The sequence below is a fragment of the Alnus glutinosa genome, chromosome 4 (genome assembly GCF_958979055.1).
Source record: "Alnus glutinosa chromosome 4, dhAlnGlut1.1, whole genome shotgun sequence".
NCBI classification, from domain to species: Eukaryota; Viridiplantae; Streptophyta; class Magnoliopsida; order Fagales; family Betulaceae; genus Alnus; species Alnus glutinosa.
The window spans coordinates 826,205-838,809 of NC_084889.1; the positions used below are offsets into that span (position 1 = coordinate 826,205).

Sequence of the window (12,605 nt, forward strand, 5' to 3'; positions counted from 1 at the left end):
AAGAAAAACTTGATTCAATTAATCAAAACTGTATTGCCCATACATACACCATATACAAACAACTATAACTAAAATAATATTCAGGGAATGATAAAAATTATAAATAAAAAAAAAATAAAAAAATAAAAGGGTCTACGTCGTGAGTCTGGGACGAGGGTTACGTGTTGAACATGTGCCATTTGTCTAGTGGTTTGGTGCGCCATTTATTGTGACACATTCCATGTCAAACGTCAACGTGGAATGCATGATCACAACCGTAGGATTATGAGACCGACATTCGGACCTGGTAGCCGTAAATGTTGGCGGAGACCGGATTTTAAGGAACGGGTTTGTTGAAAGACGGGAAACACTTACGCCATAGTTAGACTAAGGGACTAAATGTGTCGTTTTTGTTAAGAAAAAGTCGTAAATATTGTGTTTACTTAGAATTTGGGACCAAAATGTGTCGTTTTTGTTAAGAAAAAAAGTCGTAAATATTGTGTTTACTTAGAATTTAGGATCGGAGAAGAGAATGCTGGTGCCTAAGCGTGAAACACACGTTGAGTATTACTAGGAGTGTTTATACTATATATACATATATGCAAGACTTATCTCTTTAAATAAATTTTGACCTGTCTAATTAATTTTTATGGGTTTGAGATTTACAAAAATTATCTGTCCGAATTGCTAGCAATTTTAACAGATGATGTGAGAAACTCTTCTGTCTGGATAAATAATTGAACAGAGCAAAATTTATAAGTCTAACAAAATCTCTTACATTACCTGTCTGGATGAATAGATAATTGACGTGAATTAAATATTCTTACCGGTCCGACTAAGAGACCAAGATGCATGCGTTGATTTTGAATAAGAAAAAGTCATAAATAGTGTGTCTACTTAGAATTTGGGATTGGAGAAGAGAATGGAAATTGCTTAAGCGTGAAAGACACGTTGAGTTAAGTATGTGACATATATATAATGTCATTGCATGTAGCACGACTTTGTCGACGTGTTGAAACAGCCTAGCTTTGAGCGTACTCGATCTGGCAGTGGCAGATGCATGGCTGTCCGAAATTAAAGGGGCAGTCCACTTCAGTGCTTGCCAAGTCCAAATCAAAGGGTAGGCTAATTTGGCGGTGGTCCGTCCAAGGAAGGCTCATACTTTTGCTTTGCTTGTTTGGCTAGGGTTATGTTACAAATCACATTCCTATCCTACCTTGTGCCTGCGTCCACCTCCTCAACTCCTACTTCTTATTTTCTCCATCTTTTCCAAGAAACCACTTGCATATTAATTGCTTATCTTTTTATTTGACTGTTTCTTTAATTGGCTTTTGCCATTTTGAACAAAATACCAAAAATTGTATCATTTGAGAATGTATTTTTTTAAAAAAAAAAATTACGGTTTGAAGATGTAGAAAAATCTGCATTTTTGAATAGTATATAGGTAAGAGGGTGCGTATTTAAAAATATAAGATTTTAAAAAGTAAATAACGATTTTACCAAACACTTAACTGCATTTTTAAAAATCGTATTTTGAAATTGCTATTTTTAAAACCTTACATTTTGAAACCGCTAAACCAAACCGATCCTGAATATTTGTTTCGTGTTCTCGAGTCAAATATTTCAACAAACAACTCAAAATACAAACCATTCATCAAGACACAAAAGCAAATTTTCATCTTTATGTTAAGTCAAAACACTTTTTTAGACTTAAAAAAAAAAAAAAAAAAACTTTCAAAAACACATAAACAAACATATCTAATGTCCTTCTGGGCAGTTAACCTTACTCTTATGATCGAGTCAGGAAAAAATATTTAAATGTTAGCAAGACCAGCATGCATGAGCTATAAAGGGATAATTTGAATAAGATAAATGATTTGGCTAATCTGAATGACTTCTATCTATGGATTTTGTTAATTTTTTCTTTTTTAATTGAATGTGGGAAATAGGTTACAAGAGATCGATGATCTTTCCTAACTCTTTATCCGTATAGAAGAGAGAATGTGAAATACTATAAGAATGTTTCAAAAGACAAGATGAAAAACGGCCCACTAAATTAAAGCATGTGCACGATAATTGGTATATATATTGAGACACTTTCAAAGCTTAAAAGAAGAAAGACCCAAACTATTATCCGATAAACAATTAGAAAAAGACCAAGAAGAAAAAAGGGATCGGAGGGGGCCGGGGAGGCATAATTTCATGGTAGCTGTAGTTGTCCTAAGTGATTGTAAATTTGTAATGGCCAAATTATCTCGGTTGTCACTGGTAGGCTCTCTTATGTGGATGTTAATGCTAGAGAAGTACATGCTATCCATTTAGTAGTAAAATATGCGGTTTCAAGTCATTCTTGAAAGGGTTTCTCTCATCATCACACTCACTACCCATCAACAAAGCGAGAGGCTCTTCTCCTATTGGACTTTTGCCCTTATAATAAAATATATCCATATATATGATCAGGAGCTTCGGCCACCTTATCTAAAGATGAACGAGCCTAAAATCTATCTCCAAGAGTACTAATTAATCACTGAGCACATCAAGTTGCAAAGTGTACGTACTACTTTCAATACAATTTCTAGGAACATTCCCAGTTCTTAATTCCCCTATTCACTCTTCAACCAGAAATAGAATCAACAGTAAAAAAAGATTTCCAGTTGTAATATAATCCCCTTTTTTCTTGTTGCTTTTCTTACTTAAAATAATAATAATAATAATAACTTATTGCTGAGGTTGGGCACAAGAGCATTTATGGGTTGGGTTGGACCAGCAATTTACCCGACCAGATTCGCCGCTGGTACTTGGTATGGAATTTGAATCACATTCTCGTTATATGCCTATCATGAGGCATGACCGTTGAGCTAATTCTTTGCAATACTTAAGGCACTTGTGGATCGATCCCCTTACAATAGAATGTAATTTGGTGCCATTCTTAATCAATACCGGATCAAAATTCAACCACTTCCTAACCAGTGCCATTTCTTTCACTTTCAGTCACATCAAGCCAAAAAAAGAAAATAGATACTTTAATTAATATATTAATGGTGAGGAAAAAATAAAGAAAAAAAAGGAAAGCTTTTTTCCGTTGGGGACCGATGACAAACAATCACCCTCCTATAGCCTTGATACTTGAGAGTGTGACAACAAAGCTAATTCGCTACTCCAATTCAAATCAAATTTATTGGGTTTGCAAGACAATTAATTTGAAAAATGCTTAAATTAACTTTTATTTCAAACTTTTTATAGTCTAGTTTGACCGTTCACGTAATACTTATCACGTCTATTACAAATTAAATTTCTTTTCTATTGAGATTTTGCCTCTTTCAACCAATTACCCATGTGCCACCACACTCTTGGAGGAGATTCATACCATGGCCAGAAAACTCATAATTAGGTCGTGGGTCTCCACAGTTAGGTAGCGGCTGCGAAGGCAACGGTGGAGGAGGCAAGTCGAGGCAATGGAATAAAAGCCTTTGGTGGTAGGTAGACTGTCACTTTAATTTGTAATAAAAATTGCTGTTAATAAAAGCCTCCACGTTAAATTGTAAATTTTGAGCAATTGGTCCTGGCTTCGGTACAAGGCCTATGAACGCAGCACTCCCTTCAAGCTGGGAAGGTCCAAGCTAGGGTGAGTTTGGGCAAAGGCCTATGAACGCAGCACTCCCTTCAAGCTGGGGAGGTCCAAGCTAGGGTGAGTTTGGGCAAAGGCTAGCCGCCTAGCCTATTGACAACCTATAGCTAGTAACTTTACAAAAAATGGCATCCTTTTGTGATTTGACACAACTTTACCAACAATAGCTAATAATTTTTTTTTTCTTTTTTATATTTATATTTTTAATTTTAATTTAGTCTTTTACAAATTACTTGCTGTGGTACAAAAAATTTATTAAGGATCCATGTGGTAAATTATAATTACGAATTATTCTCTGAACCCGTTTTTCGTCCACCAAATTAACAAATTTCGTTATTTTGCCACATCATATTCAATAAAAAATCGACATGTGTCCATTACAATAAAAAATATATTTTATTCACCTCAATCATATTTATTTGAGCATCGGAATTATCTCTCGCGTCTCACTCTAACAAACATTTGTGCTAATCTTTCCCCTTTTTAAGCATGTGCTTTGGATCGCTACTTTAGCCCACAGTCAACTTCTCTAGCTAATTATATATCTTTTAATTAAATAATTTTCATGTTGATTAATTGACTTTTCTTGTCATCTTCTTTGGCCCTAGTTTAAATAAAAAAATGTAACTCCATAGTTCACACCAGCCCGACGCGCAATTTCTCTGACTCGGGTAGCTTTAAAGAGTATAAAACTCTTCTTTCTTTCTTTTTTTTTTCTTTTTTTTGGTAGATTATGTAAACAAGTCAACATATATAGTTTTTCTTTTTATTTTTAAATTATTGAAATTTGACGTCTTCAATTAAGTGTTAGACCAACTTTTTATCCCCATCGTAACAAGTAAAGGCTGATGTGGTAACACTAACAGCTGTGTCAGCTCATAGTCATAGCTAGCTAAAACCCATTAACGACGTTGTTGCAATTGTGACTAATGTCGCTTGTTACTTTTTCTTCTTTCTAACAAAACTTTTTCTTCTTCAACTCATTTATTTTTCAATTCAACTGACATATATAGAAACCAAGTGAAATTTAGTGCCAGCCAGGTGTCACTTGGAGCATGTCTGCATCTGATTTTGCATCCTTGTGATTGGATTATTTATCTAGAAATCCAATGGACAAGGGGGAAAATAGAGGAAAAAAAAATGAAAATCCCAATAAAAAAAATGTTATAAATCCAAATTAAATTAATTCAATTGAGTTTGGATCAGGGTTCTTTGAAATTCTTAAAATAGTGACTATTCATTTTAAATGAATGGATGTGATTTTGCCACATCATCTATTTTAGGACCTTTTTTTTTTTAAAAAAAAAAAAAAAAAAAAAAAAAAAAAAAAAAAAAAAGGCTTCTTATAATTCATGAGAGTTTGGGACGTACAGCCACTTTATTACATATTGAAGAGGTAGACTGACAAAACAGTAAAATAGGTCGAATACATTTAAACGATAATTTAAATTTATAGAAATCAAGATAAGTCATCCATAGATAGTGCCGATGATGAGTTGTCTTCATCCTTCTGCACATTATCTTCACTTGAATTCTTCACATTTCTGTACGGATTGGCCACAACATCCCTATTGATGTTTGAAGATTAGCCTTAACAGGAGGGCCAACCATAGAGAAACCTTAGGAGTGGTTTGTGGTTTGGCACCCTCTCAAGCCTTGAGGGAGGTGGTCGACCATTCTTGAATCCGACCATTTTTAAGGCTTTTTGATGGTGTTCAACCACCCTTGGAGTGGTATGTCTACCCTCTTTGGGTGGATGGCCCCAAAGAAACCATATTTTTAATTTTAATTTTTCTTTTTTCAAAATGGATAACGTGAAAAAATTACAGTAGTTCAATTACACTTTTAAGAATTGCATACGTCTATAATTCTTAAGAATGACATGAATTGTTATCCATTGAGATTGTGCAGACTCACTTCAAGCTCAATCCTTTTTATGCCTAGGTGGAAAGCATTAAAGGCTCGTTCAGTTTGCGGACTAGACTCCAGGAATGGAATGACTATTCCTATGAAATAGTCATTCTTATGTTTGGTATGAGTCTATTCTTTGGAATACCTATTCCCATTGGAATACTCATTCCCTTATGAAGAGGAATACATATTCCTCTAAAAAATGAGAGGAATAGTTATTCCAATAAGAATAGACTAGATTTTCCAAAAAACACACAATTAATTATTTTTTATTCTCTTTCAGTTTTTTTTTTTTTTTGAAAAAAGTGTGAAAATTCAAAATCCCACCCCCTTAACGTTGGCTGGCCGACCACCCCAATGGGCGGTCGGCCAGCCACAAATGGCTCCGGGGGTGGTTGCACCACCCTCGGGGCGATTTGGGGGTGACACAGGCCACCTCCGAATGGGCTTCGAGGGTGGCCGCGGCCCACTCCGCGGCCACCCCCTATATATTTTGTGGGTGGCCGACCACCAATTGTGGTGGTCGGCCATCCTATAGTTTTCAATTTTTTATTTTATAATTTAAGTTTTTATTTTTTTTATTTATTATTTTTAAAATTTATATAATGTGGGGTTTTTTTTAGTAATTTTGATTGTATTCCAATTAATGTATATTAGTTGTTACCAAACTAAAGATTAAGAATAATCATTCAATTCCATCAACTTCTATTCCTAGGAATAGCTATTCATTTTCCTAATGGAATAGTCATTCTGCAAACCAAACGAGGCCTAAAGCATTTTTTTTCGAATTACTTTTGTAATTTAAAATTGCTAACAATTTAAATAACAAATATAAGAGTCATAGGAAGCCTACAACTCTCTCAAATTTACTGTGAATTACTAAACAAAATATCTAAACAAGTGCACACCAACACATGTACATTAAGGCCTTGTTTGGTAAGGGAGGGGGAATTGGTAGTGGGAGTTGGAAGTGATAGACGTAATATAAAGTAAAAAGAATTTATATAAAAAAGTAAAAAAAAAATTATTTTATAGTGAATTTTTTTATTTAAATAATAATAATAAATTATTGATGTGATATAAAGTTAAAATATTTGAAAGTTAATTGTTTTTGGTATAAATAAATAGCCCTAAACAAGCCCTAAACGCTTTTTTTTTATCCGAGTGGAATGCTATGAGCTGAAAGACTGAAACTTCAATTGTTGGTCAACTTTTCTTTCAATCTTTTTACTTACAAAAAAGAAAAAAGAAAAAAACTTGTTCTTGTTATTGAAGACAGGAATCCCTGGTGAAAACGCAGGAAGAAGAGGAACATTCAATTTTCCTGCCCAGAAGCCAGAGCTTAGAGCTCTTTAATGCCCTAAGAACAATTCAAAGAAACCAATCTAGAACATATATAGAGAGCTGAGATTAGCTGTCAGAGCAAAGAACCTGTTTGGCAACCCATTGCCAAATTTTCAATTTCCTTTTCACTTCTTTAAAAAAAAAATCAAATAAAAAACATTCTAACTTTTTTACACTTTTTACATCATATCAATAATTTTTTATTACTATTCAAATAAAAAAATTCACTACAAAACAAAATTTTTTCACTTTTCTATAAAATATTCACCAATTTTATATCCCATCAATCACTTCTTATTACTATTCAAATCAATATTTCATTTTACACTTACTTACCAAACAGTGCCTTTATATTTGTCTACCCCCTTCCTTTACATGTACCAGCCTCATCGTCATCATTCATCATCATCTCCAAACACAGGGACCACAAAGCACCGTACACAGGCTAGCTACCTACCTACCTACAAGCCCAACCTACACACGCCATGCAGGCTACAGCCTACAAGTCTAATAATCCCCCACACTTCCCTTTCACCTTATTAAAGTCATACCGGAGTTACTGCCTCGCATTGATAACCCAATAAAAATGTTACAGAATATCACATATTAAGCAGATTTCAGGTTTAGTCTTCCCGAGCTGCGTGGGTTGTTTTGTCCTTCAAGAATCCAAATGAAATTATTTCTTGGTATTTAGAAGTGTAATCATACATTTCGCACTCATTTAATGACAATTATTTCATACATGTTGTTAGTAATGTATTTTAAGTAATTTTTTTCTTTATTTTTTTAAAGTGATTTACATAAAAAATCACTTAAAATATGTTACGTCAATTGAAGTAAAATGAGTGTGAAGATAAAATAGTTATAGGTCTCGTTTGCACCGAGTAATCTAAAATAGGCTTGGCAATTCGGGTCGGCAGGTCGAGTTCGTGTCGACCAGGCTGACCCGATTACACAATCGGGTCTAACACGAATCCGACCCGATTATTAATCGGATTGAAAATTTGAAACCGAACACGACCCACCTGCCAAACGTGTTACCCGAACACGACCCGGGTAACACGTTTACTTTCAACCAAACCCCGATTGTTCAGAGAAATAGAGAACCCAATGTTTATCAAAACAAAACCAATAACAGCGCTAACAAATCTAAGGGAAAATTCGCCTAAATCGGCACGATTAAGCTCTGAAAACAGGTCAATTCGTGAGGCTGTGAGGCTATGTGAATGTTGATTCGTCAAAGGAGGTGTGAAAGTGAGAACAAAAAACTCACAAGAAAAGATATGCGAGTCGTGAGTCTTCCGGCGGTCGTGAGTCAAGCTCTTCCGGTCGTGAATTAGACGTGGTCTGTCTTCCGTTCTCCTCCCTCGTCGGTTCCGGTTTTGAATCAGACAGAAGCTCTTCCGGCGGGCGTGGGTCTGTCATCTTCTGAGGGCAAGTCAAGCTCCTCCGACGGTCGTAAGTCTGTCTTCGGTTCTCCTCCTTTGCTGGTTTCGATTTTGCTACCTTCGGTGGCCCTGGATGTCCCTCCGGCGCCGGTTAAGCCTTTAGCAGTTTCTGGCTAGGGAGAGAGACCTAGGGTTCGTTTCAGCCAGATTTCACATTTCAGGCTTTCATTCTTTCAAGTTTCAGCATTCTCTTTCTTTTTTGAAGTTTTCGGGTTTTTTTTTTTTAAAAAAAATGGGTTATAATCGTGTTAGAATTGGGTCGACCCGATTATGACCTGAACCCGATAATAACAAACTCAAACCCATTTTTTTTTTTTTTTTTTTTTTCATATCGAGTTCGCGAATCGTATCAAAAATTGACAAGCCTAATATAAAATGTAAAACTTCTTTGTTCAGGACAAGTAAGTTATGTAATCTCTTCTCTTAGACTGTCGAGCAGCATTATAACTGAAAATCCGAACCCAAATTTAGAAACTCGCAAGACAAACTAGTTCTAGTAAATTGTTCTCGCCATGTCTATTGGAGTAGTTCCTGCTAGATGTGTCTTGTACGTATTACATCTAGTATCTACAAAATGTCAAAGAAGTTTATGTACGTACTCTTCTATTTTTGTATAATTTTTTTCATAAGCACATTTAATTTTGGAGAGTATTTCTATTTTTGTATAATTAATATCACGCTTATACTTCAAAACAAAATTAATATCATGTTTAATTCTCATTTTCGTAAAATATTATTCTAAAATGAATGATGAGAGGTGTTCACAAAAGGTAAAATTCAGAGTTAGGAAGTAGAAATTTTACACTAGGAGAAAATTAAGATCAAATTCCTGTTACATTTAAAAGGTAAACTTCAAAGACTCGAGACTTCTCCAATTAAGAGTCAGACACACCTACAGGAAACAAATCCAAGAATAGAGCTATCAATATTTGTACCAGAAAAACCCACCAAAATCCATCAACACCATAGCTCTGAAATCCCAAAGAGGCCACAAAAAGGGAATTCTGATTCGAATTCGCATCAACCAACTTGGTTCTTGTGTTGGGTTCAAGCACATTGAGCTCTTGCTAGCATGGTTTCACTCCATACGGAACATGGCTAGCTGACATTAACCCAACCGGGTAACAAAGATTTGGGTTGTTCCAGGCTCCAAACCTCCTCCCCATTTTCCCATAAAACTCTGCAGAGAATTTAAGCTCTCCTGTCAGATTGTTACCATTTAGGTAGAGTGCACTAATGCAAGGCAGAGTAGCTAGCTTTGGAGACAGCTTGCTTGTGAGGTTGTTGTCACCAAGACCCAGAAATCTCAATCTCTTTAATTTTGATATGGACTCGGGAATCTCCCCTGTCAAGCCAACGTTAGAGAGATCCAAAATGACCAACTTGTGTAGGTTTGACCACTCTAAGTTCATGAGGTCTCCACCTATGGGGTTGTTGGACAAGACCAGCTCTTCCAAGGAACACACCCCCTGAAGTGACTGGGTCAACCCACCAGAAAATTTGTTGTTTCTAAGGTCCAAAAGGGTCAGATTCTCCAACCTACAAATCTCACTTGGTAGCATCCCTTCCAATTGATTGTTGCTCAAGTCGAGCTTCAAAAGTGATGTTAACCCTCCAAGAGTGAATGGCAAAGGCCCAGATAGTGTATTCCTACTTAAATCAAATATTAGCAGCTGAGTCAACCCGCCAAAACTATCAGGAATGCGACCAGTAAACCAGTTCCCAGTAAGAACTAGACGCTTTAAGTTGATCAAGTTGCCAATATTTATTGGTAATTCCCCTGTTAATCCATTTTCTAATAGCACTAAAGATTGGAGCTTCACGAGGTGGGCACCAAAGCTGGTAGGAATTTGTCCAATGAGGCCAGGATTCGATCGGAACTCTAATGACTCCAAGCTGCCAGCAAGTTTCTCCCAGCCATTGGAGGGAATGGCAATGGGATGTCTGCGGGGTGAGACGAAGCAATTCAAGAATGAGAGAGTTTTGAGGTGCTTAAGCTCAAATAGTTGTGGTCTAAATTCCGGATTTTTGGCACAACCAAGAGAATTGTCATGAACAGGTCCAATATTCAAGGCAGTCACATACCAAAGCCCGTCAAACAGATCACAAGAGACATCCTGTAGAAGAAATATATTCATGTGAAAATTGAACTTCAACAGTTGGTAAGAAATAGTGGCTACAATGATCTACTAAGGATGAAAAGTGGGTACTGAACTGGTAATAATCCTCTGTATGGGACAGGAAAGAATGCATGTGTGCAAAAGATGTGGTTTCCAGAACTTGAAAGTTTTTCATTTTGTGAGCCAAATCTCACTAAAGTGCTCTAGACCTGCCATTTTCCATTTTCGGCTTTCTTCAGAATATTAACCAGTTCCCAGTAACATTGTGGGCTAGAGACAAGTCCTCCATCTAAGAGTAGAGTAACCAAATGGCAAATGATTGAAGTGTATCTGAAATATTACTAAGTTATCATAATTTCATGAAAAAGAGTGCTAGTTTTCTATGTCCGGCAGCTGACAAAAAATGCTTCGTTCTGTTTCTGATACAATGATGATCATAATGATGATGATCATAACAATAATTAGGATCGATGGTCATGATGATGATTATGATCTTTCTAGGTGTCTTAATGTTAATGGGTTTATTCTATCGAAAAGAAATTCATAATTCACATTCTATTTTCAAATAAGTTGAATTCTTTGACATAAAAAGGCCATGATTTTGAGTGTCCAAAGTACAGCCATATAGATGAATACTCAATAGCTTTTAACTGTGAACGAGAAACTGAACTGGTTCTGTTCTTTTACCCCATGTAAAGGAAAGAGGTAGTCACAAGGCAGTTTTGCAATTCCACAGTGCAGATAGGTGGGAGCAAAGAGTACCTGTATAGGAGTCCACCCACAGGGATCTGGGAATAGACCTGAGCCATTCCACCAATTACCCACAAACCCCTGTACAGCAGAGTACAGAGCTTCCTTCTCTGTTTTCTCCATTGGAGCTACATGAACGTCTGCTTCTCCCAAGCACCAAGCAACCAAACAGAAGATGAAGACAGGAGAAATGGCATTGTTGATGGTAATGAAGCTCTTCATCATGGATATTCAAAATCTTCCAAACCCAAAAAGAAAATGGACCACAGCAAGCTCGATGCAGAAGAAAATAGGGGAACCCGGATTACTGAAGAAGCCTGGCTTGAATTTAAGCGAACATTCAAGCGATTCAATAGCATAGGCCTTTCATTTTCTATCCATAAAAGCAAAATGGGATATTTTTGTTGTTATAAAGTTTGTGATATGGGAGTAAGATAAGAAATAGACCCAGAAGAGCAATGAACATAGGACACAAATCCAACAACGCAGATGTGAATTATGAATATCAAAATGAACATCCACAGGAGTTTGTTTCTTTAGAAAATCAGTGGTTTTTTAGAAAACCCAGATAGAAATGAGCGAGGAAGGTCCAAAGAAAAAATGTTGAAGGAAGAAGGTAAATCAAAGTAAGAAACCTGAGGCCTTTCTTGCTTGTGTTTATGGAAAAGCTAAGGAAGTATATCATATATAGCAGAGAAAGCCCAATATCTAAGCACAGTTCTCGAAGCTCAATGTAATAATAGTAATGGCAATAGTAATAAAATCGGAATAGTTGTAACTGGAGGGCTTCATAGTGAAAGCGAAAGGTAGGGTTGCTCATTATACGACTCTGCTTTTGCACCCTTGTGAACATTGATTATTCATGTCTATCAATTGTCATAATTAATTTGTTTTGATATAATAGCTTCCTAGCTAGAGATACGGTCAAAGGGTGTGGTAGTTGGGAGCTTGGGAGAGAGATATATGGTTGAAGATATGGTTAAGGTTGTGGGATTAGTTAGGGTTTAGAAGGTGTTGGGGGGACCATAATCCATTATTGGCCATGCAAAAAGAGAGATGGAAGGAAGTTCATGCAAGCCAAAGCCGGGTTTATATTTGCTTCCTTGTTCACTCTTTTTGGGCTGTTGGATTTTTAACAGTTCTCTGAAACATAGAAGAAAAGGCGCACAAAAGATCAGTGAAGAAAATCAAAGTGCGTCATTACAGCTGCTTGGCTGCAAAATGGGGATATATAGATGAGTTGAGCCTGCATATATATATATATATATATATATATATATATATATATATTTTCAACTTTTAAATTCTTGGGACATGATGGTCATTAGATGTGCAGCCTTACTGTCTAATTGGTACTCATGTATGATGTACAACCCAAACCAGCAAAACCTAGAGGCAATGGTGGTGTACGATTATGACCAGACA

At 36.2% G+C, this 12,605-nt stretch overlaps 1 protein-coding gene across 1 annotated transcript; it reads right to left on the reverse strand.

The window, feature by feature from the left end:
- Positions 1-9,093: 9,093 nt before the first annotated feature.
- Positions 9,094-11,953, reverse strand: LOC133867144 (piriformospora indica-insensitive protein 2-like). The gene is made up of 2 exons (XM_062303835.1): positions 11,193-11,953; positions 9,094-10,427 (listed from the first exon to the last, which is right to left on the reverse strand). Exons 1-2 carry the CDS (start codon positions 11,403-11,405, stop codon positions 9,378-9,380), a joined length of 1,263 nt encoding a protein of 420 aa, XP_062159819.1. The 5' UTR covers positions 11,406-11,953; the 3' UTR covers positions 9,094-9,377.
- Between the last annotated feature and the right edge of the window lie 652 nt (positions 11,954-12,605).